Source organism: Meleagris gallopavo, chromosome 5, assembly GCF_000146605.3.
Source record: "Meleagris gallopavo isolate NT-WF06-2002-E0010 breed Aviagen turkey brand Nicholas breeding stock chromosome 5, Turkey_5.1, whole genome shotgun sequence".
NCBI lineage: Eukaryota > Metazoa > Chordata > Aves > Galliformes > Phasianidae > Meleagris > Meleagris gallopavo.
In genome coordinates this window covers 22,276,449-22,304,043 of record NC_015015.2, presented here as the reverse complement: position 1 = coordinate 22,304,043, position 27,595 = coordinate 22,276,449, and the positions used below count along the sequence as shown (strand labels likewise).

At 41.6% G+C, this 27,595-nt stretch overlaps 1 protein-coding gene across 1 annotated transcript in view; it reads right to left on the bottom strand.

The window, feature by feature from the left end:
• Positions 1 to 27,595, bottom strand: part of LOC100539246 (activating molecule in BECN1-regulated autophagy protein 1-like) — a 93,346-nt gene that overhangs the window by 7,027 nt on the left and 58,724 nt on the right. Inside the window, exons 9-11 of the mRNA XM_019616093.2 lie at positions 18,484 to 18,623; positions 4,004 to 4,096; positions 2,170 to 2,363 (exon numbers count right to left, since the gene is read on the bottom strand). Of these exons, the coding sequence (XP_019471638.1) occupies positions 2,170 to 2,363; positions 4,004 to 4,096; positions 18,484 to 18,623 (427 nt within the window). The remainder of the gene's footprint in view (positions 1 to 2,169; positions 2,364 to 4,003; positions 4,097 to 18,483; positions 18,624 to 27,595) is intronic.

Sequence of the window (27,595 nt, the reverse complement as noted above, 5' to 3'; positions counted from 1 at the left end):
AAACGCTCAGAGTTTTATTTTTTTTCTTTTCTTTTCTTGTGACGAAGTGATAGTTAAAACATTCCTTTACATTACTCAGAATCACATCTGATTTATCCATTTTGCTGTTGATAATACTGCTAAGCCCTTACACAGTGATTTACATCTTCAAAGCCCCGTACAAAACACTAATTAATCTTCGCAGCCCCTCGTGTGCTGAATGGAAAGATTTATTCCCATTGGGTAGACGATTAATATTTTACCCTAGGTTACACACCAAGTTAATGGTAGAACACTTCCCCCTACTTGCCCCCCCCTTCTTTGAATGTCCCTGACATCTAGATCCTGATAACAGGAAACCTTGTTTGCCTTTCAACAGACAAATAGTTATGGTAGATGCATTGGACAAATTTAACCATCAGAAAAGCAGCACAGCACCCAGTCTAACCTGCTTGAATGCACCGGGTGAATATCACAACAGTTTATGATGCTAGAATAACAGACACTAAATGCCACAGCAAGATCAGCGGGGTCCAAGCTGTACATGTATTCTGCAACTTGCAGAAGAACTGATCAACTACATAGCATGAACACCAGAATCATCACCAGTGCAGCTGTCCAGACTGGGAATAATTCCTTTGTTCTAAGAATCTGTACACTAGAAAGGAGAATGGACAGCCCATTTTGCAGGTGAAGCCACTTGTATAAGAGCACAAGGTTTCAGTCAGAAATCACACCAGATGTGGAAACTGTCACTCTTCTTTCAAGCAAGAGACAGACAACAAGAAGTTTCTGCCCTTGGCTCCTTTTCTTCTGAATGCTCCATATTTCATTTCATTACAGAGAAACTCTGCCCACAACACTACTAAGGGACAACTCTTCCCCACCTCACTAACTATCTAGTTACAAGCCATACTCAGATCTGAAAATGGAAAGGTTATAGAGAATGAGGAAGGGAAACCTTTAGATGACTGCAGAACAGCAGCTGTGGGAGGAAATATTTAAGTTCTCTGTTTTAACAGAGCAGAAAGAGGCCCCCACATCTGCAACATCAGCCATCACTGCACTGATGCAAGAATCTCCCAGAGCTGCTGCACACTGTGCCCCGTTCTTCATCTGCATATCGCATTCAGACAAGGAACTGTTCCCATAAGCTCATTTGTCCAGACGTTCTGTGTTCCAGTCAAATTCACATGCCCTCAACTGCATTAAAGTTCTCGAGAAGTTAATCCTAGTTCTGTTGAGATTAGCAGATAGGAAACAACACAGATCAGAATTTGCAATTTGACGTTAAACAGAAGAGTCAATATCAGAGAAACACAAAATCTTATCATGCATGGTGGATGCTGCAGAGTGGGAACTGTGGAAGAGTTGCATACCACAAGGCATATCCCACCATGTCAGAGCACAAAGCGTACAGATATGGATGTTCCACAGCCAAATGGGTTATCGTGAACTTTCAAAATTGCCCCTTTAATTTTCTCTGCCATTCCCATATACACACAGTCCAACGCCAAGCTTTCAGAGTTGGATCCAAGTGCTATGGGTCAGTACATAGACAGGAAGCCTGGACAAAATTACTATGCTTTCAAATTATCAGTGATTTGTTATCATAAAGAAACTGCACATCAGCTGCTCAAAGCTCTTTATATGCTGATAATTTCTCCCACACTGGGAAACATTAAAGATGTTTTCCAGTAGCTGAGCTGGACATTCACTACAGCCTTCATCAATCAGACGAAGCAGAATACTCGTATCTGCCTTTGTGAGAATTAATTTACAGTATTTTATTTTGTATTCCGAGGCTGAGCTTGAGAAGCTTGCATAGGTTTCAGGTGCAGAGGTTGATGGACCAACTGCTAAGGATGAAACTCAGCAGCTTGCAGTCCTACTGAGAGTTACAGTACAGAGTATTTGTGAAGAGTGATGTCAGTACAACTAGCTTTTCTCGAGATCATTGTGTCTTTGTAAAGCTGATTTTGCCCTGTGAAAGCATATGAAAAAGACTTTTCTATTAATATGGGCAGAGACAAACTGCCATGATCATCTTGGCCTGGCTACATGTAAATTAGGCTGGAGAAATCTTTGCTGAAGAGATGCAGAAGTGTAAAAACGCATCACGGGATATAGAATCTATATGGAAACTCCTCACCCATGAGGTAAGTTCTGTCAAACAAATAAGCTCCTCACCTTCCCCAGTCCCTGCAGAGGTGGATTCCTGCTCCTGTACCTCCCTCTCTGTCTGAGTCTCGGCATTCTGCAGCTGAGGCGCCAAGGTCTGGGTACCCTGTGAAGTCACAGAGGTGGGGGGGTTTCGAGGTTGTAGACCTATGGCATTCATCAGGCCCATGTCCCTATCTGTCCTCCACGTGGCTCTGCTGGTTCTGAAATGAGAGAAAAACAAATATGATTGTAAGCATTGGAGGCAATACATCCCAGCAAGACGGAAGCATTCACCTGAGCCTCTTCCTGTCTCCACTCCAACCAGGCAGTGTCCAAACACTGCACAGGCTGGGGCTGGAGTGAATGGTCATCTGCACTTAAAGACAGACACACCTCTCCAACCTCAGCTGGCTGGTCTTTTGAGTTTTAGGCTAAGAGAGTCTTTCAGTCTACTCACCCTTCCACAGAAGCAGTGTGTCTGATAAGCTTAAATATGTATCCCTGAAGTACCACAGCCTGCAGAAATACTTGCTCTCAGGGTCACTGAGTTCAGTTGGCAACACAAATGCAGCACAGGACCATAAACGCACATACCACCTCTCTCTGCAGCAGGACAGTTTCTGCTCCTGAGGGTACAGCCTGTATCCTTTCCCTCATGTGGACCTCCTAGTTTGTCAGCATCACACATGAATGCTCCCTGGCAGGCATTTCTGCTTGTTCCAGTCAGACAAGAGAAATTCTCTGTTCTCCAAAGCAAATAACAGGAACCGCCTCAAGGCTCATTAGCTTCTCAGAGACGAACAGTTGAAGTGTATTCAGCTACAAAAGCTGAATATTGGTAATGCTTGGATGCTCTTTCCAAAACTGACCTCTGGCTGTAAGTGCTGGGAATAGTAAAGAGTTTCTAGGAAAGACTGCCTCATTCACAGTCAACATTCTTTCTTAAGGTTTTGAAACCTGTCTTGCTTTTTTTACCCTCTCTCAGAAGCTTATTCATTCTCAAGCAATATTTCTGCCTCTGATGCTTGAATCCCCTAAAAAGGGAATGAAGCTCCCACCTTTCAGGCTTCCTTAGCCCATCACACAAGACTGATATACACTGTAAAAAAAAAATGTAAGTAGTGACAATATCCACTCATGGCAGACAGAGAATCTATACTGTTTATTGTTCGTCTTCAGTCAGACAAAGGCTGTAGGACAGCACAGACACCAGCTCATAACTTCCTTGGGATCTTGAAGCTCACAGTTCAGAAACAAGACTGCAACACTCTTGACAAGAACAATGAGCTTAAGGAGAAGCGCTTTTCACTGGGGAAAAAGTACGGTACTGCAATATCATCTTTGTGTTTAGGATAACTAAACACACGTGTGCATCACTAGGTAGACTGGATGAAGCAGCCAACAGGGTTCTAAAGGGATTTAGCTTTATTTTTAGAGTTAAATCCTGAGAAACAACTGCCCCATGATTAGAAACCAAAAGGATGAAAATCAATCACAGAGACCACCCAATGGATTTGCACTCAGCTCTACAAACACTACATTGTTCAGTTATCCTCCAAAGGCACCATTAACTTAGCATAGCATCTTTGAGCTTGAAGCTCCACATGTTCCTCCTACAGCCTGCTCAAGGATATTACCAAGGTGATGGATGACACATGTACTTCACTATCTCTGGCAGCACTTTTGGGCGTCTCACTTTCTGGAAGCATCCCAAGTGGCCTAACACAGTAGAACGAAAGGAACAAAAATTGTGTCTTTAATGCTGGTGCAAAGGGAACAAATGGGAAAAAGTGATGCTGTCAGATGTAATGATGACAGTAGAAAGGATCAGCTTGCTCTCACCCATGCCCCGGAGACTTACCCAGGCCTCTCAGTGCTCCTGCTGCTGGAATGCACAGTGAATACATTCTCATTCTGCTGGTCCCAGTGGTATTCAACTCCAGAGTTTAAGGCCCTAGAAACATCGAAGAAAAATTATTAGTATGGCAGGATGCTGTTTCAGCAAGCATACAGTACAACACCACAACATGGAAGATAGTGCTGATTCCTGTCCCACAGAGAATGCAGGTCTAGTTCAGTTCATGTTTTCATTACAGGGGTTCATCATCACTTGCAAATACTGAGTATTGTATTACTCAGATAGCTCTGGAATATCCCACTCATTTCAATTCAATATTAGCACTGAAGCACAGCAATATGAGCAGAGAGATTTTCAGGAAATGAAGACATACAACCATGTATAAAATCAGGTTACTGTACCTCCAAGTGACTAAACAAAGAATTGGAATGGGAAGACCAGCTCTCTTTGTGGTGTCTGCCAGTGTTTCCTGCTCTAGGTAATGCTAAGTAAAACACTGCTCTATATTTGACAATTAGTTTCTTTGTTGGTTCTCATTCTTTCTACCTATAAATAAATCCCTATGCAGCTTTCCCACTGACGGTCACTGCAGAGCAAGAACAGAGTCAGAGGAAATTTTGGTAAGTTTCCACAAAAGTGTTTGTGCTGGATCAACTATATCTGTGCTGGAAAAGTCCAAAACTCAAATTTTACAGTGAATGTTACTAAGTTTAGCAAAACAGCAATGCTCCAACAAAGTTTCACATTGCACTGTCTAAGAAGATAAGTAAATCCAGGACCGATTAATCACCTCACAGGAGCAAGCAAAGTCAACAATGTATTGTTATTCACCACTGCACTGCTGAAGACCCTAAGCTGTTGTAGCCATGATGCTCTAAGTATACCTCCTACAATTTCTGAGGGCCAGCAGCAATTCAACAGAAAGAGGAGAAGAGTGAATTCCAACTTACTCCATACCACACAGAAATAAGAGCCCTTTTAATCATTTAAGAGCATCCACCTATAGAATGGATGCTCTTAAGCATCCATCTTTACATTACAGTATCACCTCAGAGCATTCTCCTACAGGATCAAAGCAGGTGACTATGGGATTTGACCTAGTCAGTCTAGAAGCCCTGCCTACATACAGTGCTAGAGGATGGACAAGACTGTAGTTATTTGAAGCCTGGAATAACAGAAGGGACATTAATATAAGCCTAAGGATCATCTGTCAGACTCTGTAAGCCTACTCCATTCACAGGATCGATGGTGTGGCAAAAAGACCTTGCTCTGGAGAAAAAGTAGAGAAGGAAGTCCTGCAAAGACAGAAGGGAACTGCATCTGAAGAGAGGGACACAGATCATTCCTCAGGTAGTCTGACAGCATTCATCCAGTCTGCAAGAAGGATACAGGACATGTTGTTGGTAACTGAGTATGGCTGAGGCATAAACATAAATAGTGTTTATGCGTATATATGAAAACACACATCCTCTGTAATGAGATGTCTCAGCAGAACTGCGGTAAGAACTGTGGTTCAGAAGAGGGAAGGATGCTGCAGGTCAAATGTGCTGCAATGGCTAAGCTGCACCTACTGGAGGCCTGGGGCATGGCTGCTGGGAGACAGCATCTCAGGTTGGGGCCGAGGGCAAAAGCTGGAGAAAATAAGTCAACAGAACCATGCACAGAGTCTACAGAAGTGATCATTACAGGTTTTTTGCCAAGCTAGCCCTGCACTGTATTATATCCCACGAAAGCAGCTGACATGGAGATGCTGATTTACAAAGACTTCAGAGTTTACTGACAGATAACAACCTATCACTGCACACCTGCCAGTCCCTCTCTGGTTGTTTCATCCTTTGTACATTGAAACCTAACTGTCACACTCTGCTGCCTACAAAGCAATGCACTCCCTGGGTAGGGAGACTTTCTAACTTGGTAGTGAAATTTTCTGAAAAAAATAACCTCCTTAGTATTTGCAGCTGTTATACAATAGAGCCAAACTGACCCATACTCCTCTAACTCTCTCTTCACACTTTCATGCTTTCTGAAGTACAGGCATGGTCGCCCCAGCCACTTACATGACTTGTATCCCTTGCCTACATTGTGTACAAACTACTTGTTTTTGTCAGTTTCCACTTCCAGAAACCAGAAGATTGCAAAATCTTTTCCAGAGCAAACCATGAGCTGGCAATCCTGCATTTCTCTCCTTCCCCCAAACACCCAAGAGCCTGTACTACACAGAAAGCTCAGCACGCATACACATTTGAGTGATTCATCTTAATTCTACGGAAGCATCATGATACCAGCATCATGCTGACACACAATGCAGGAGTAAATGCTCCTGTCCGTTCTCCCAGCCATTCTGCAGAAGCTCACTGCTGTACAGTCAGGATCTCGGATAGGAAATCCCAGTTCAACTCCATGCTGTCAATTCACACCTTTCTCTGGACAGTGAAATCAATAGCCATTCCGCTGAATACATGACTTTGCACACTGCTTTTAAATGCTGCCATTTATCAACTATGTTTCACTGCCAAGAACCTATTAGCTGCTCATTTACTGCCAGAGAACCGAGGACTTTGTTTTCCTTTTGCAGGAGGAAGGCCTGTGGCAGCTGGTGCTTCTACTGCCTTTGCTGACCCTGACATTCAAGCCAAGGTCACAAGATTTGGTCATGATGGGAGTTCAACAGCCTTACCACCACTTCAACCTGGCTCTTTAGTCAGGACTAAGCATGTCTACCAGTAGGGCCAGAAAACTGGCTCAGAACAGACAGTGGGCACTTTTCCTGCAGCAGTAAGCATCCTCACTGCTACCCTTCAGCATTTTTCTTCCACCAGGGCCAACCAAACAATTCACTCTTTCCCAACTCCACCTCTTATAACAGACTTCTGGGGTAAAGCATGATCTTTGTTTCTTTTGCAAGCATGTACACCTCTGTGATGTGGAATTCACAGCTATAAGGCAGGTATCCACCTTACAGCCTTAGAACGATTGTTGGAGGCTATGCAAAGGATTCAGCAAATGCCTGAACCTACTAGAGGGAGTTAGTTGGGCAGTATCATTTATACAAAGATCACCACCTCATGATTAGCAAATATTTCATCACGGAAATGCCACTATTTTATGGATTAAGTGACAGTTTTTTGACCGTGTCTGCATTAGAAAATTGATCAGATATTTGCGCCTTAAACCAACTTAAGCACGTAAGACGTGACAACCACAATTACTTTGGTTTAAAACAGATTTTCAATTAAGCTTACAGATTTGCACTGGTTTAACCACACCTATTTAAAACAGTGCAATCTCCCTTGGCAGAAAAACTAAAGGGTTTTTTAAGCCCTTTGCAAAATATTGCTTGATTTTTGTAAATTAGCAAGCCTTTTGCAGCACGTTTCCCAGGAGATTTGCAAATCAAGGCTTGACTATTCATTTCACAGAAGAGGAGCTTACACTGGAGAAATGAATATTTTTCAGGAAGCATTTAGCGTTCGCTCCATCAAACTCCAGGCATGGAAATGCTGGAAGCCCTTTATATTTTCCAGGGCATAACGTAGAAGCTCTGTGTAGCATGGAGCCTGTTGCCACTTGGATGTGGACGCAGTAAGGAGGACATTCATTGCCGAAGGCTTCCGGGTGAAAAATTGCAATTCTCCACACTGTGTCAGTCATGGACAGTGAAGACCATTTAGTCAAGTTCTTATTTTTTTTCTTTTTATGGCTGTCTCTAAGCCCTCACTGGAAATTTCCATTAGCTTTGTCAGACACAGAGCTGCTCTCTGACAGGCTTTCCCAGCAGAGCAAGCCTCTGTCCAGCTCATGTTATTAACGAGCTTGAAGAAGATGAAGGGCACAGACTTGCATGCTTTGCTGAGAGCTGAATAAGGACTCTGACTGGAGCCTGCTAAGTACCAAGTAGCGACAACTTCAGTAACACAGCCCCTCCTCCTGCACTGGGCTACACAGCTCATGTACAATACCCCGAAGAACCTAGAATCAAACTCTAGGAGTTAATGATGAAAGTATTCTACACATAATGAGAAAGAAAAGATGAAACACTACTTATCGCACTGTTCTAAACAGTATTTGAAGAGTAAACTGATGGAGCAGCGGTCAGCACAGACTGACAGACATTTGGGTAATGGTCCAGCTGGTATATCCAAAATCAGAGGTTGAAGAGAAGGAGGATTAGGACAAAGGTTCTTCAGTTCTACCATAATAAAGCTCAGCACCAAGATGGCAAAACAAAGAAATCATTTGCCAGTAGGTTATGGATGTCCAGAAAGGCAGAAATAATACTTGCTTACTGTTTTTTCACTTGAGTCATCCCCAGTATTGAAGAATGTACCAACAATGGCCAAGTTCATTTCTCTCCTTCAGATCCTGCCACATAGAAAGACTCAACAGTAATAAATTTGTCTGCTACAATTTCTGATTAAGACACTGCTGCCTGGAATCCCTCCCTACATATAAAAGTATCAGTAAAAACCCATTTCTATCATGTAAGCTTCTGGCAAGCCCAGCATGGAACAGACTGCAAAGCACTGCAGCACACAGCCAGGTGAATATCTGATTTTCATGCTGCCAATGCTCATTTCCTCTAAGTTACTCTTTAAAGCTATTTTCTCAAATATACTGCCCATTCAGGATCATTAAGAGCCAGCTTAGTTTACAAAGGATTTTAATTCCCCATGATGCACTTTTCTCCCTTTGCTTAAACTTGTTAACTTTTACTGCATTAAAACCATGTCAAACAAATATAGGGGGAGTCACAGAGAGCAAGGTGATATCATGTCAGGAATAGGAATTCATTGTTCTCACTAAGGAAAGAAGAATCAGTGTATGGTATTCCATGCAATGCAATGCTTGGACAGATTCCAGATGCATCCTTGTCAGCAGCTCATTATCTCTTCCGCCAGTGTGTGCTGATCAGCACAGCAAGCCCCATCCCTGGCTCTCATGATTAGCCAAGCAACGTTACTGTCAGTACAAGGCAAAGTTTGGCACTCTCAGCAGTAGCCTGGGTAGGCAAACAATCATTTCTAACATCCTACTTCATAAATATTTAGCTTTCTGTACAGGCGATGAACCACGTGCAAAAGCAGATTCAAGAGAAAACTGGCTGTAGTGCAAACTGTATGGAATCAGCACAGGGTTCCTGGAGCAGCACTGCTGGGCAGTAGTTCCCTTTGATCAAGGTGGCAGCTTCACTGGCACCTCCTACTTCAGAGCACAGCCTCAGAGCACAGTCCATGTATGATTAGCTAGGGAAGAGCAGGAGACTGAATATAGGAATGTCTAACAAGGTAAGTTCACAGAACACAAGGGCTGCAGTTTAAGAACCATGGGTATTTAAGTAGCATATGAAATTATCCTATTGATCACATCCAGGAGAGCAAAGAAAAGGTCATCTCTTCACTACAGGAAGCAGCAGGTATATTTTGACAGTGTGGATCCCTACAGTCATACGTCCTGCTAGTTTTCCGGAATTCTGCAAGCTTTGCCTACATGAAAAGCAGCAACTACATAAAAACTCATCCTGATACTTAGTAAAATTGCCAAAGGTGCTGCAAAAGCAGGACAGCAAGCAGCTTGGTGCAGCTGGTAGCCACGTGCCTGCTTCAGGGAGATGCCAACTCAACTTAGAATACTACATAAGATGACTGGCCCAGTTTATTCAATTGTGAAACTCTGTCAGCTACGTTAAATACTGGGATTTTCAAGAGGCTCCCTTCAAACTCACACCACTTAAACGAGATCAGCCTTATTAATTTGGAGGCACCAGTGCCTAGTAACACCCTCCTGTCTCCACAGGGTGAATATGCATGAGCTTGTTCTGCCCACCAGGGGGCAAATAAAACTGGATACAATCCAGGCTCCTGGTGTCAGTGGGTAAGATTTACAGAAGGCACATCTCTAACAGTCTTCTCCCCCAGGTAAAACATGACATTTAAGCTCAGAAATTATCCTTCAGTTAGCTGTTAGAGACCTCAAAGAGAATAAAATATTAACAAAGTAGAAAGAGTGCAAACTGAGTGGTTTCTTCTGATCCAGATTATCATGGAAGAAGCATCAACAGAAAGTGCAAGAGGAATTCCTGGGAAGAAGGTCCTAGATTCAGAATTTTTCAACACGAGTGACAAAAGAAAATTAAGCATCAAGACAACAACAGAGTAGAAGGAGAGAGTTTTGTATGAAAGTGTGAATGTTTGATCATTTTGGGACCTAAGAACAATGTCATGGTTAAAGGGACATGAAGCTGCACAGCAAAATCTGTGTTGAAAATAAGGACAAGAAAAGTCTCTTGAAGACTTTCATGGCCATGCTAATTCCTCTATCAAAGTGCCACAATTGCTTTTTAAAACAGCTTGTTGAGAGCTTTTTCATGCCACTCTCAGCAGGAAACAGAAGTTACAACTCATTCCTGAGAGAAAACTGGGAATCCTCTGTATTTTACTCCTGTGCTACCCATGTTGTAATGAGATATCAACTCTTCTGACACCAGGAGAGACATACCCCAATTTGGAGTGGCATACTGGGCAACAATGAAAAATATTTATATTATTACAACTCTGTAAGCAGATGGACAAAACAAAAAGAAAAGAAGACTCCGAGTTAAGATTTTCTCCTGCAAAGCTGGTAAGATCTTTGCATATCATATAGTGCACTATACAGTAGTTTTAACACTATTAACAAAAGGATGTTTATGTCCATAAGAAGATACCCCGCAGGCCAAATAGCCTGCAAGAAACAGGGCAGAAGAATTTCCTGAATGTTTGCTGACTTTCTTCTCATTCAAAAGCATGCCTGTATTCCAGAATATGACTTACGTGGCTTCAACCAAGCGAAACAGCATGTAGAGAACCTCTGAAAGGTTCCTCTGCATTCTGGAATTTGCTAGGTTCCCTAAGTAAGAACTATCCAGCTTAGTATCACCTTAAACCAGGCTCTAAAGATGGATAACTTGCTTAAATTCCGTCAAAACCCAAAGCCTTGTTAATTGCTTTAAGTGATTATAGGCATACTATGCTCTGAATAAGCTTTGAACCCTCAGAGTATCTTAAGCTGTTTATGATCTATGAGCTCTTCCAGTGGCTTAGACAACTTACAATGTTAGGAGACTTCAGGGGAGTACAAATTGCTTAAGCCTTCTATGGCCTTAAACATCTTAAACTGCTGTAAGTCTGACGAGCCAAACTCACACGTCAGTCTTTGAACTTTCACTGGAGTTTTAGCAGAAACTAACAATCACTTTGATTCAAAGACAGCAACTTTGAAGTCACATTGTTTTGTAGATCTTATGCCAACATACTAAACCAGGAAAATGTTTAGAATGTGTTTAGAATGGGAGAAATCAATGTCAAAATAAGTGCTTAAAATCAGCAAGCATAGCAAATTGTTTTTTTCTTTTTTTTTTTCTTCCTTCCTCAAATAGAATATTGCTCTGAGCACATACAAAGCTGAGAAACTCCAGAACCAAGACCCTGGCTTGGTCTAATCTCAATAAGATCCAACAGCAGGCTAACTTTTATGCTTTTATTTTCTGCAGTTTTGAAATCAGACAACTGAAAGTGTTCAGTTCGGCATGCAGGGAACCTGCTCCAAAATCCAAACCTCCACAATTATTACTGCAATTACATTTTTGAAGACACAGAGTTGAAATCATTTAGAGCAGCATGCAGCTTGTGGATTTAAAATAGGGAAAGAAAATGAAGAAAAAGTTGGACTGTTTCACTTGCTAGATCAAATCACTACAACCTTGCTGAAAAATGCATGTGTAAGGGACAACCAGTAACTCCACAAATAAACTGGATCAAAGCCCGGAAGATCAAAGATGATCTTATTGGAAAGCCAAAGGAACAAACAACCAAACAAGAAAGAAAGTCTAATATGGACCTGAAAAGAAAAAAGGTTCTAAGAAAGCAGGATGGACTGGCGCTGCCAAAGAGGGAAAAGGCATTCTAAAAATAAGCTTGAGGAAAATGGTACTTGAATGAAGAAAGGTCTATTTATCCTTATCAGGCTAAGGATAAAATCAATGATGACTGGAAGTGGCTGAGATCCTGAATTTTGTCTCTGAAGTCTCTACTTAAAAAAAATCCAATGGTATTTATGCAATTAGGAGGGAAAAGTCTTTGGTAAAAGATGAAGCTAGGCACAGCAGCTAGTTGTAATCATTAATTTTAAAAGGAAAAAAAAAGGAAAAAAAAGCTAACTTTTTGAGGCAGTCACACCTAATTTTGAAAAAGTTAGAATAAAATGGGAAAGTGACAAAAGGCCAAAAAAGCCAACTTAGCATCATTCTTCAGAAACAAAGTCATATTTAATGTGACAATTGCTCTCTCCTAAATGCAACTTTTATCGTTAAGGAGAGTAATGTAACAGAGAAAAGAGAATAAATCTGAAAACAATGAAAGAATGAGCCACATGCAGTAGGCAGGGGGATTTAGTAAGTAATAATTGACTGCATGAAATTTAATTGCCTTTGTAGATAGAACAGAAAAAAGAAAAGGAAGAGAAGGTGGCAGATGTGATCTGAATAGAATGAAGTAAAGCATTTGGTAACTGTTTTAGAAGTACATGGCTGTGTTCTGCGATAGAAAGATTTTCACTCAGTCTGAGAACTAGTAAGATCCTGCAGAAGCACAGTGGCATTATAAACAAACCAGTAAGCAACAGGTTCAGTTTCTTTACCACTGAGCTCTGAACCAATTTCCCTATCCCGTGGAGGAAAACCAGTGTCACTAACAAGTCAGAGATGCTGCAGCATCTCTTGAACGGGGTGAAGGAAATGAATTTGTTAATAACTGAAGACTTAAAGCAGCTGTCAGATTTTATCTCTAGGATTCATAGACATATTAAATGGAATTGTATGAGGGTATCTTCTACCTAATGCCATCATTCATTCTGGGTATCAAATTCACATACATAAACGCAAACAGAACTGGAATAAAAACAAGATCAGAAAGGAGATGCTGTTTCAAGCCTCCATATTACCACTCTACTTTTCATGCATCTGCAATGTCCGAGACTCTTGGCACTCAGGATACTCAGGCTTTCAACAGTTTGGAAATAATTCAGTTTAGTTTTTATTCAAATGTATGAACAACAAAATCCAAAGGTAGCAACCTTGTCCCTTTTTTTCATTTTTTTATCAATCAAACCACACCTTCTACCTTCACTTAGAAAATACGCTGCATCTTGTGGTTAACAGGCAGCAAAAGTTCAGAATGCGGATTTGCTTAATTGGCCACAACCAGAAGACACTGCCCAGATGCTACCTTTCAAGAAGTCATTTGCAGAGAGGACTCTGACCTAACCAATACCTCCACTAGCTGCTCCAGTTAACAGATAAGGAAATATTCCCTGGCAGGTTTGTGAACATCCCTTGGTTACACATAAAGGAAGACAGCTCCTCCTGACTTACTGTTAATTCCATCCTCCAGAAGTTATTCTCAAAAGGCAAAAAAAAAAATGCAGGGCTTGTGCAGTATCATTGCAGAAGGCTGAAGAGTCTGATGAATGGAATCAACCAGCAGACAGGACATAGCAAGCAGCAGTATTGATTATCATCTTCTTACCAGCACTGATAAGTGCAGACACATTGTCCACATCCCTAGATAAGAGCATATGCAGTACTCAAAGGAAGAAAAGACTGGACTGACATTTGCAGACAACTGCAAGAATCCCTCTCAGCATCGACATTCCTTGTGAAAAGAATTTTCACAGAATTATTTCATGTTAGAGGCAGTGTTCACTTAAAAGAATTAAAATATGCACACTGCATAGCACTGAACTAATTTGAGACTCTCCACACCTACTTTCCAATGAGAGAATTCCATGGGATGTAGTCACTGAATCAGATGCAACTTCAGGAGGCATTTTAATTCCATTATCAGAGGCTCTGTCTGATGAAGAAATGTGCCTCTCTTGCATGCAGATGCCTGCACTACAGAGCCAGCCTTAGGCAAGGTATCTTCAATGCTTAGTTTTTGAAACATCATTCTTATAACACTGGGGATTGTAAGTTAATATTTTCAAAAGCATCTGAGCACTGAGACCTTCTGGAACGCACACTTGGCCACTGGAGGAACTCAAGATGAAATGACAAAGAACTGATTTGTGCACTCTGCTTTTCTCCCTTGATAATCCTTTACAGGAGAAGCCAGCAATGGTCAGACAGCAGCATGCAGTCTGCTCTTCCTCAATTTCAGTCTGATCTGTTCATGTTCTACAAGACATTTGAGAATCCACACTAGGGATGTTTCTGAATGGGAAAGTTCCTGATAGAACGTGAAAGGATAGGAAAGGTTATGAGCACTAAAAATAAAAATTCCTTTTTAATTTAGTAGAGATGTTTCTACTGCATGGGACACCATGGCTTTCATGCCATATTGAAAAATACCAAGGATTCAGGAACAGAACCAAGCCTTGTGCTGCGGAGAGCCAAGAAAGACATACAAGACCCTAGTGAGCATTAGCACAAGCCACAGTTACATTGGAAGTCAGGCAGTACACAGTGCATGAGAAACAGCCTGAAGGAGGCTAAAAGGCACTAGAAGCTACACAGAATAGGCAGTGCACAGTAGAATATGAGGGTGGAAGAAATCCACACGGCTCTGTCGCACCCCTTGTGCTAGATCTCAAGGCCACAATGAGTGGTAAATGCTAACCCACCTCATAGCTGCCATCTTCAAATTTCTGAGCCTTTTGCACCCACTCAAACAACTTACAAGCTATTGCAGGAATCATTTGGTTAGAAGCCTTTCTCTAGTTTGCAGCCATAACCTAGCCATAGTGAATGACTAGTAAAAATTATCTAAGTGTAAATAGTCCTTCTTTCCTGGGCATTTAGGGAAGGCTATATAAGCCCCCCTCCTCAGCCTTCCCTTGTAGGCTGAAGATCCCCAGCTGCAGGTCTTCTTAGATACTCATTCCACTGACATTACTAGCTGCTATTCTCAACTACAATACTAGATGTGAACAGCTGAATTTGAAACTGTTTCTGCTTACGTATCTGCTTTCTTCTACAGCAATACTAACATTCTGCTATCTCTACTGTTAAGTATCTTGTGTTTCACCCTAGAAATAAATTTGTTGCTTTTACAGCCACATGTACTGATGGCTCAATCATCTACAATCAACGAAAACCTCAGGCCTTTTCCCCCCTCTATCATTTTAACTACTGAGCTCAGTGTTATTAGTCACTAAGTGCACTTTGTACTATTAAATTCCATCTCATTTCTATAGCTCCAGTAATTTTCAAGGCAATCCAATTCTTATGTGATACTCTGATCCTTCTCTGCAATGACAAGGCTAATATCACATTCTCTGCAAATTTATTCAGCACACCCTTACAAGGTATTAGTGTAAACAGCAATAACAACCAGCCACAGAACAGGTTATGAAGAAGATCCATCAGTAACTTCCTTTGTGATAGTGTCCAGCTTTCAATCCTGCTGTATTCCTTCTTTCAGCAGACCCTTAGTTGCTCCTTACCAGGTCTTGTTCTAATTCTTAATAATTTAACTAGATTTATTGTAGTCCCAACATGCTAATTGCCTTACTAAAATGTGTTAAGACCTGAAGCAAATCCTTTTATTGTAAATAAAATTCTCAGTGATAGGTATCCACCTGCTGTACCTTACCACAGTCAAGTCATATTGCACTTGAACTTACTCCTCATAGCTCTAATCTCCCCTTCCTTCAAAACATATCCCATAAATCTCTGTACTGAGTTCACATTATGGATTGCCAGCATATCCTGACCTTCCCCATTTCCATCTGGAAGAAAAACTGTCATCAGTGCTATCCTAACCTAGCAATATAGTCCTAAACCTAGCAATATAGTCCTAAACTTCTGATTTTAATTTCAATTTCTTTAGATTTCTGGAAGAACTACTTGCATAACGTCTCATTATCAGCCCATGAAGCTTCAAGTTATGCTTTATTGTTTGTGTTAGTTTGTACTTCTATCCTACTCTTTTTCCCTAAACTCTTCATTTCAAGCCCTGTATATGAGGCACAGCTGCTATTTCAACCTGTTTATGTTATCCCTGTAGTACTTGTTTCTAATGCTTTCATTGTACACGGGAATAAAGACCCAGGGAATTATAACCATCTCAGTTGTTTGCTACTGACCACTGTTTTCTTTGCCAAATTAAAACAGTGGGGATGTTTTCAGCAGTGCAATGTTTTTTGGATCCCTGCTGTTTATTAGACTATCCCCATATCATACTCTGTCAATTGTTTAGTTCCTAATTTAATATTTCTTCCCTTCTGTACTACTGTCTATGGAAACCACACAAATGCTTTTCATCTTTCTCCCTCATTTCTCAAATCAAAGTCATCAGATATTAAGTCTGTTAAGCCAAGAACTACTGAGATGCCACCTACACGGCAGAATTTCTCCTCTTTCTCTGATGACTTTCCAGGTAGACCTGGAACAGACCTGGACATCACAGATACAAACTACTTCTTCTCTGATAGTGACTTATTTGCTTGTCCTGATGTTAGAGCCACCATGCAAACTCTTCAGATCAATGAATATCTAAATCTTTATGCACAGAATTTTAAGTCAATCTGGCTGTTATTGGCCTACAAAATGATGCAATTGAGAACAGAACATGTCAGGAATCCTGCTCCAAAGAAGTCCATGTGAAGTCTGCAGTAATCATGAGAAGCACCAGTTATTCCAACCAACCAGCAGGGAACCTGTTGAAGCATTCTGATCAAACTATTAATAAGTATTCCACCTTTGTATTCACTGTCTCATGTTCATATTCAAAAAGCTCATTTTTGCTGAAATTGTGCATGACTGTTGCTAGGATGGAAATAAGGAGACTGAAATGTGTCCAAAACAACTAGGTGAGCTAAGAAAGCTTTCGCAGAGATGCTACAAAAAGACTAGCAGTGCACCTGTAACACACAAAGGAGTTCCTGTTGTGTCTTTAATTAGGGAGATGCCAATAAGAGACACGGCACTCAGCTTGGGGCAACTGCAAGCACCAGAATGGATATTTAACACAGGATGTGGCAAGCTGAGATAGGCAGGCCAAACTTGACTTTGCAGAGGACATTCAATCAAGACACTTTGATACCCCTTTTCCTTTCCTTTCCCCAGGTTTTTGTCCAAGTTCATCTCATGAGTCATAGTCAATTGACTAGATCTTACCACTTCTCTATACCAAAAGTAACTTACAGTAACTAGTGTTTGAGAAGAAGAAAGCCACTATTCCCAAATTATTCCTCTGCTTAGAAAGTACAGAAACGAGTCTTGAGGAAAGCCATTTTTCCTGGAAGAAAGTAATTACAGCTTATTCCATAATAATATCTTGTAGAAGTTCATGTATAAATAAGGCCTTGATGTAAGATTATATTCAAGAGAACTAGAGAGACATTTGAAGAGCACTGGCATTTTGTGCTATTGAAATCGGTCCAATCTGAATTCTAACTGCAAATTTCACCAGAAGACTGTACTGTATTAGTCACTATTACAATTGTACATATTTATTCTGATTTATGTAGTGGTTCTACACTGATCATATGACTCTTGACAAGCACCACATGCTTGATCTCATGCACAACAGATGGAGTCCACATGCATTTGGTAAAATCTCCAGCAGTGCTGCAAGTTTCTAGTGGCCAGACTCTAAGTTACAAAGTGTTTCAATGTAACTCGAAAGAATACCAAGGTAGCTTAATACCAGGAAATAACTGAAGCAGAGAAATCCCTGAAGTACTCTTGTAGAACACGAGAAGCACTGCTCCAAAAGACGCCCTTGCACAAGATAATGAAGAAAAGGGTCTCAAGGTATTGTACATAAACCACCATGAACACTGAAAGTGATTTATGTTTCACTGTTCACTCTCAGTCATCATCTGTGTGACACAACATCTAAATTAGATTGTGCTTAACTGCAGGTTTACAAAGGCAAAGTTACACCCCTTATGGCACTGTATAAATAAAAAAGAGCTGAAGTCTACACATCACACCATTGGGCTTTCAAGTGAGGATCAAAACAATTCACTGGCTTGCTCATAATCATGACAAAAACCTCTGCAGTTTGTAGAATATCATACTTGAACACTAATAAATGTTTGGTAAGTCTAGGTCAGCAGTTTTCAACCTGTGGCTGGTGGATATCAAATGTATCTCCAACACCTTGTATTTGCTACACTCATTGACAAGTTGTGGAAGTCCTAGATCCAAAGAGACTGAAAGACACTGCACTAGACAAATATAAAGCAAAGGTTCAGAAATCCAAGACAGATATGGGAAATAAGATGAGCTAGTAAGATGCTCCTCATAAGTCAGCAAAACTAACAAAGATAGTATGAGACAGTGTTAACACTGCCGTAGTTCAAAAGGAGTATCATGACTACTTATTTGGGGAAGGCACTTCAAGTACAATGCCCCAAGCAGGGAAAAGACATCTTATTCCCAGTGGCCTAAGAACAGAGTAACGAAAGTAGTTATAATTGCACGTAAAGCAAACACTTACTCTGGTCTGCAAATCACTAGATCCCCTTTGTTGGTGCCATATGCCAATCCTAGGCCTGGTTCAGGTAGCCAGCGAGCAGAGTTTATGCTGACATGTCTTCTCTGGTCAGCAGGCATTGGGTACAGAACGTTGAAAACTCTCTGAAACAAAGACATAAAGTTATGAGACAAGACAAAAGGCAGAACAGCCAAGGAGACTCAAGTAAACAAATGTTCAGTCTCCCTGCAGCAACAAAGCTGGTGAAGGAGACACGTCACTTTACAGGATGTTAAAAGAAAACACTAATCCAGCAGCAAGAGCAAGCATCTGCTAGGGAAACATACACGTGCCCCTAAGTGCTTAACAAACAGATTGGCACAAAGAGCTGCAGAACATAAGAAATCTTGCCACCACAAGATTCTGCATATCATTCAGTGGGCTGCAGAGTTAAAGTGATGGGAACAAATAGCACAGCCATCAGACAACAAGACAACTAGGTCCCTTCTAGCCTTCACTTCTCATCTTAACTCACCAGGGAGGAACAGGAAACTGGCAAGTGCATGGGCTTTCAGCATCAACAGTTCATTTTTTTTCTATTAAACAAAACAAACCTTACATAGAAATAATATACAACCCATATATTTTTAATCATTTAAACACTCTTCTGAAAGTTGCTCAGTTTGACCACCTCCCACAACAACAGGGCACAGATGAGATAAATTAATGTCCAGAGATTATGAATGGCACAAGTCTGCAAGTAACAAATCACTCAGTTCACATCCCCTTGCATCCATTTTACCCACACTAAAATGAGAGCTGAAGAGCTGTTAAGACTGTGGGTAGTTAGCACAGCTGTAAAACTGCTTCCTAAACACTGCAGCAATACAGGAGAATGAAAGTTCCATGCACATGTAGGACAAACATCATGCTCTGCTCTCTGGTCTGCAGTAGTTTGGTATCTGAAGTGTATTCAGCTTGAAAAGTAAAAATAATGAAATGGATCAGATTATATTTGTGCAGATACTTTCCAGCTCTGAAAAGCAAACATCTTTTGTACAGCTTAATGCTTTCCTGCAACCTGCTAGCTTGCAGTTAGTGTTGGTATGCAATTTGGACTTGGAAACTACATTTTCAACGGGCTAATTCCAAGTTGAGACACAAGTTTTCCTTAGATTTTCTGTCCATCCCCAAACCTCTTCCAGATTCCCCAGAAAATAGGAGTGATGCTAGACCAGACAGCATGAAGGACAACTAGGATGCACTGGAACAAGAGGATGAAGGTAGACAGGAATGCAGACCAATCACCACCACACTGCTGAGGTGGCCTGAACTAACAATTCCTTAGCATGGGTCTCATTAGCATTACAAACTGGGTCTAAGGACAACTTATGTACCTGTTCTTCTCTACAACTCTACTCCCCTCTGCACATGTAGCCTGTCTGATAATTTAACTTGATAAATCTGAAGCAGAGACCATTCAAATGTACTCCCTCCAATAACTAACACCTAGAACCTTCATCTGGATAATCATAATGACAAAAAATCAACCCAGAGCAACAAAATTATTTCCCATAATCAGTAACACATGTAACCTGTTCTCTGAGGAGATCACATTAGAGAAGAAAACGTCCTTTAGGATTTCTCTTGTATGACAGAAGCTGGTCATTCTTTGCCCCAGATATCTCTCGGCAGTCAGCAGTATTTTGAGAAGCTCGGCATTCAAAGGAACAGGCCCTTTGGGGTTTATGTAGCTCTTACCCATCCCCATCACATTTGCCCCCATTCTCCCCCTAGCTTTTTGTGTAAAGGGAAGGAGGAAAAAAAATGAGTTATGTTGGAAACACTTGTTACCATGGAGATGATGGTGCACTCTGAGATGGGAAGACTAGATTCTGGGGAGGGGAGGGGAAAGGGAAGGGAAATTGAAGGGATGGGGAAGGGGTGCTCCAGAGCTGCAGCTTTCCATATCAACCAAGAACTGCAAGAGTATTCTATCACATCCCTCTTCAGCTAGTCAGAAGAAGTTTCTTTTCTCCTGAGAACACCTTCACCTTTGTAAGGCATTACAGATGAGAAGCAGCCTGCTAGAGGTAGCTCTCGGTTCTCTCACACTGGCAGGCCAGCTTGCATAGCCACCGTCCCACAGATCAGCAGCCAGTCATGCTGAGGCAGAGACTTGCCAGCTCCTGCTCAACATCCAGGTGTTCACAGTAAATGGCACCCAATGGAAATCCTGACAACCTGCAAACATGTTGGCTGAGGACACTATGCTAAAGGCAAGATGGCTTAAGAATTCTGTATAAGAAGAGATGCTTCATCACTCCACTTCTTTGTACACTTATAAACACACCAAAAAGCTCCCCTCCCCTGCTGCTTCCCACTCCCACACTAATGGGACAACTCCATGCAGCGTTAAGGGTGATGACATCCGTGCGTGTGGTAATTAGTACATAAAAAAACAAGAGCAGCTGTACTGGCATAATCACCACTCGCAGCAGTAAGCAGGACCCAGCTAATCAATCTGATGCAGTCATACAGATCGGCTCTTGCAATTGCATCCATTAGCAAGACCCCCTACTCTATCCACAGAGAAGGGAGGGAAAAAAAAGTTCCTTCAACATCAGCAGGCAGATCCCTCTCTTCAAAGAAGGTTAGAAGCCTCCCAGGAAGCATTATTCTCCATAGATCATCATGGTTTTTTTGTTTTGTTTTGTTTTGTTTTTTGTTTGTTTGTTTGTTTGTTTTTGTTTTGTTTTCCTCTATTGCTAAATTGTATGAAGTTACTGAGATACTTCAGCCTGAAAATACAGTAGGGTGACCACATATCTTTGCCAGCGGGAACGTTACATAACCACAGAATACCCGGAGAAGGGTCCCAAAATGAACTTCAAGTCCATGCTTTTTAGGTCTGAAATTCCAGGAACAACATTCCAAGTTATTACTGGAATCTCAAACTGACACATCTCTAGCTTCTACATCAAGAGACTACTGCCAATCCTCAAACAGTCTTACAGCTAACAATAAAGATGCAAAAAGTTGATAATTCTCCACTTCCCTTTCTTTAGGGCTGGGCCAAGAACTAGTTGTGGGCCACATGTAACAGCTGATGTGCAAGAGTTCAGGAACCACTATTGTAAATATCCTCTGATCTTTAAGGCACCCACCACACCACACCACACCACAGTCTCCAGAGAGGTTATATTTAACAGGTTAGCATTTTAATTTTGAACAAATGGGCTGAATCACACTATCAGCCCATAATCACTGTCAACAGTCACATCAAGCTTCCAGGCAATTCACCATAGCCAATGGCAAACTCTCCCATGGTATTGCTGTACTACTAATCCAATATTACAGAGCCACACCATTAGATGTGGCCACTCAGCATTTTATTAAGTTGGCAGCTGCATTTCATTTGTTTTCAGATGCTGTTCTGAAACAAGATTTTGAATGATATGTTTCTTTAACATAAACACTGTGAAGTCTGAGGACTGGGAGCTTCAGGAGTTGCCCCACCAGGCATTTCAGAACATCCCTATGGAAGCTCGAGCCCAAACAAGCATCATCAGTTTGGCAAGCTGCTCTCTTCTTGGCAGCAGTATAAATATACTGTCATGTCAGCAGGCAAGAAAGCTCCTGCTCCTTTCCTTTAGTACCCACACAACCCAGGCTACATTATACATAACAGCTACTTGACCGATGCCTGTATTTGTAAAAAAACTATGCTGCCAGTGATCTCTATGCACTTCAAGGAGATTCCAAAGGAACCCCATCTTTCCTTTAACTGCAAGGGATGCTGGCAAGGAGAGAAGTCTTCCTCTAGGAATACCATGCTGTCTAGGTAGCTAAGCTTCCACACAGAAGGCAACAGCAATACAAAGGGAAAGGAATACTCACTGAGAAAATGCTACCATTCTACATGCCCGTAATCATGGAAGTGTAAGGAAAGGCTTGCTTGGGTCATTTATGCCTGTGCATTTTCGCTTTCAAAGACTGCTCCAGAAGCGCTACTTACCTCTTTGGTGTGCCTTTTCTACCCTCCCTCAACTTCTATGACTAATCTAGGAGTAACACTGAATTCACATGGGGAGAAAGACGGCTCAAAGAAAGAAGGGCTGTAAGGCAAGAGAAAAAGCAAAAAAAAAGCCCAAACAAATAGCCCCCCCAAAGCATTCAGCAAGACTGCTTCATGCAAAGCACAAAAGCCACCTGAAGTCTACCACTGCTGTTCACCCTCCAGCTTGTCACTGCTGGCACATCAGCACTGTGGCACCTGTTACAATCACTAAGGTATTAAACTAAATATTTACTTATGGCAAAGAGCCAGACAGGCTGCATGACAATCAACAACTTCAAGGAATCCTCCCCAGTGATCTCTCCTTCAGCATCAAGCTGCTGACTCGAGTGGAAAGAAGAGAGCCCTGGGCACAACACATATGCACAGAGCTAGACAGTTAATTTGTACCTGCCCTGGAGGAGCAGGAATGCTGCAAGCTTCTCCTCTTCAAAGCCCTATCGTTAGTTACTGACCTCATGCTTCACTCTTTCCTTCCTGTTCCACCTCCGAGAAGTTGCTGCCATTTAATAACATTCTTCAAAGTCCACCTTCTACTTCTATTTATGGGACTTGCCAACAACAAAAAGCTGGACCAAGATCCTGTCAATCAAAGCAGCAGGCTGCCCCAAGCCCGTGCTGATGTCATTTGGCAGCAATGCTGCAAAACTCACCTGGGATGAGTAGCACCAGGACTGGGCAAGCTGCTGGCACCATGCTGCTTGCACAGCCAGTTCTTCCTCACAGCAAAAGAAAGCAGGGGAGTACTGATGACTACTTCTTCAGCAGAGTGCAACCTATCTTTCCCTTCTTGCTGGCACCCAAGAAGGAAAAAACATGTTTTGAAGCTGGAGGAGAAGAGAAAGTTGGCACAAGTGGGCAGGGAAACTCAGCAGGAACTCTTGCGTTTATCTTTTTAAATTCAATAGAGACATTTCAGCTCTCAACTAGATGCATCTCCTTTCAAGATGCCAATAAATTTCAAGCTATTACCTTTGCTTAGCCCAGACAGTAAACTGGGCTGCTAGATCAGCCTTGATAAAGAGTGAGTGGGGAGGGGGTGCAGCTGTTCACTTGTTTACATGGTGAAATCTTGTCATCCGTGAAGCTCCATCCTGACAGGTAAGAGGAGAGGAAAGGCTGGAGCAGATGAGGTTGGTTTATCAGGCACTAGGCTAAAATTTAATTATTAATTTTCAACTGAGTCGGTGCTGTCACCAGAGGCAAGCTGTGAAAAAACACAAGAAGAGAAACATCTAGTATGCTAATCTAAACAGGGCTGAAGGGTACAAGAAGTATTAAATAGGAATGGATAAATGGGCAGGGAGGCGCAAGTAAGAACAAAATGCTAGGAAATGAGGTACAGAGGGAAATCTGAACACAAAGATGGCGAGTGCATCAAAAGCATCAACCTGAACATCAAGCTGCAAAACAAGCACCATCCTGCATGGAGCTGTCTCTTCCCTGAGAACAATACCGGCCCAAAGCTACTGCACCAAAGGACATAGGCCAGAAAGGCAAGTAGATTTAACATGTAATGCCCAGGGAAGAATGAGAGCTCTCACCACACTTCTAACTTGAGGCTGATGGCAGGCACAGAGATGTGAGATCCTGACCACCCCGTGCTGCTCTGTTCCTTGTTCCTGCATTCTTCCACATCCGTACAGCTGTCATACTCTGCTTCCTGAGCAGCAGCCACTCTTACCAGGGGACTGGCAAAATCCAAAGCCTCACAGACACCCTGACTTGGGTTGCAGGGAAAAGAGGTTCAGAAAAGAGGGTTATGAAGAGAAACATTAGACCTGTGCAGGCATAAGAGACAAGTGTTGACAGTACAACTAAATATCTATGCACATACAGTGCAGATCAACAGAGTACTCTTTGTATGGGTACAGGTTATACCATCACAGTAACCGTGGGGACAGCACAGCTTTTCAGTGTAGCTGCAGCTATGCTAGAGTTTTAGCCTGAACAGATACCTTGTTAGGTAATACACTTTAATAAACTAATCTACATGAGCCATATATTAAGATGCAATCTTAAAAGCAGAATCAATTCACAACATTGCAATTACATTCACTGAAATTACAGCTGAAAACAAAGACTACATACAAAGGGCCTTCAAACAGTAGTAGTAGCAGCTTGTAAAAAAACTGCAAACTGCACTTGCGATTTGCAGAGCAGATGAGGTGCAGTGACGAGATGAAGGCACAAGCAGAGTGCAAACAAAAGCAGTACAACAAAGGCTCCATGCACGTTGCATTTCCCCATCTGCCCTTCATCTTCGGCTCTACAATCCGACCTTGAAGTTTCAGAAGTTTATAATCTCGCCTTTTTTAACTTTAATCACACTACTGAGACTGAACAGTACCTAAATCAATTCAAGACAGCTTTTTGCCTTACTCACCCAGAAGGGCATTGCCACTGAAAGATCTCACCTGGTACATTTTTAAAGTCAACGTATTCACATCTGACATTAGCATATTGGGTTAGAAGCCGCTGTAAAGCATCTATTGCTCCACTAAAAGCACTGTATGTCCTCTGTTTTGCTGCCAGGAAGCCACCTGCATCACTGACTTCTATAATGCTGCCAAATACTTTAAACAGCTCTTTGGTTTTTGTAAGGTCCAGAAATATAATAAGAAACAGACATCCTAACTTGACCTCCTTAATAAATAACACTCTCCCTTTTTTGCTTAGATTATCATTCTTTACTCCACCTTCTATTTATGAATTTCAAGAAAGCTGCTGAAATTGAGGCTTATGCTATGCACTGCCACAAAGCCTACAGACCTCTGCAGCAGAATTGAGCTTGTCTAAAGCAGAGGGCCTTGAAGGCAAAGTAAAACAAATACTCTTTGGAGTAATTGACTGATGGATTGATAGATTAATTCATAAGACAATGTACATCAATCTATGTTTTGTAATGAAACAAATCTCCCTTGTGGAAGGAGTCTCCTTTCTGTACCTACTTGCAGATGTAAATAAAAATGCATGCATTTCCAATGATTGGAGAGGAAAAAAAAATTGCTCTTTTGCTCTAAGTCTCCTCTTATTAAACAGGTTAGTTTGTGCTGCACTCGTCCCCTCCCCCAAAGCTAATTCCTGCCAACAACAGACACGTCCTTCCATTAGATCTTCTCCGTTAAAATGGAAGAAGCAAAAATAATGCACTTATCTTTTTCGACTTGTCAGTCTTATCCTCAAATGGATCTTATCATCTAATGCTCAGTACAAATAAAATTTCTTTCAACTCCATTTATCTACCCCAGATGCAATAAGATCATATATGAAATTCTTCCTCATTCTTTTCTGATACAACAAACCTCTTTCTGCCTTATTCTGCATCTGCTGCCAGTGCTGAAAATCCTTGCCTTGCTTTCTGAGCCATGGTGAATTAACTGAGAGCTAATCCTTTATTTTCAGCAACCATTGAAACCCTAACTGAAGAGACTTGATCTATTTCCTAAAACGAGACAGCATCTGAAGTGTCTGCAGATTAACCAAGAAACTTTGCACAAATATAAAGCATTGTTGGTTCTTCCTGACCATACTTGGTCACATAACTTAGTGCTGATCAGGAGAGATTTAGTTACAGCACTCCTCTCCTCAGGCTTCTCTTTAGCCCTTCCTCTCTTTAGGCAAGCTCTTGGCATTATATCACCTAGTACTTTATCTCACAAGTCTGCAGTCCAACTACTAAGTAGTTTTTAAATAACTAAACATTAACAAGACCTAGGTTACATAAAGAAGCTGATCATTCCAGGTAACAAAGCTCTCACCATGAAGATAACACTCTTGCAGTGAAGCAGCTCATTAATTTGCTACCAGTCTCCCAGAGGCTGCAAAACCAGGATAATACCTGCAAAAAGCCCTTTTGGCGACTGGTTCAAGCCTGGATCCGAAAACTAGGACTGAGTAAGCAAGAAACTGCCAAACAAAACAATTGTGCTTTCAATCAGGCGTGTGTGTGGCTGGAACAGATGAAAGGACAAAAAATGAATGCCAAAGGGGGTGTTAGCAAGACAGAAGATAGATACGTATATATTCAGTGCAGACACAAAAGTGAAGTGAACTGTGCAAGAGGACTGTGCCCCCAGCTATTGCTGTCTGCTGCAAAAATCACTGATAGCTGTCAGTGCTAGAACAATCTAATAAAAATATGGTCACTTCTATGGCAAAAGGAATGACAAGCCTCTTTATTTTTGCCTTTAACTCATACTGCAGTCCAAAAGCACTGCCTTTGAATTCCCCATTAAATGTCACACTGAGACTGTAACAGTAAAATCCACAATATGTTAAAGATCTAATAACAAGAGCAAAGGATGTGCGCACAGCTGCCATTCCACCCTACTCTTTGTCTGCTGAGCCTCAACAGAGCGGCATACAAGATCAAGTGTCAACAGTATGTTGATGACAGAGATATGTGCACCCTCATCTGGGTGATAAGAGGCTGTCATCCAGCTGCCTACACGTCTGGAAGGAATAACTACTGGAGAAAAGAGCTAGCTTAAATTTAATTCAAAAAAAAAAAGGTATGAAGAGGTACTGACAAATCTTCATGAAATTACACAGGTCTTCCCATACTGTGGTGACTTGAGCACAAACCTGGTATTTACCAAAGCTCCTTTTCCTCAGGGTGACTTTGGTAAGATGACTGAATCTAAATCATCTCGGAAATGGAACCATCTTTGCCGTAATTATTCCTACCTAGTCCTACCTATGTCCCCAACTGCACTGAAGCAAACAGTAGCTACTGCAGGGCAAACGGGCTCAAGATTTTACCCAAACTGCTGGAGCTCAACTTTCCTAATTCTGGCCTCCACATTAAACAAAAAGTCTTGGCTCTTACTATTGTATCCCACGAAGTAAGCCCATACAGAACTGATGCTGTTTCCCTTCACACAAATTTGTTAGAACCAACACTACTCACATGTTTACCCATTGCATGAGATATTAACACAGTATTTTCTGAAGGTAACCCACTGAGTTAAGTTTCTACAGTGTCTCAGCAGCCTTTGTGCAGACATGGCTGAAACCAGTCAAGATAACAATTTCACTACCCCTTTCCAACATGCT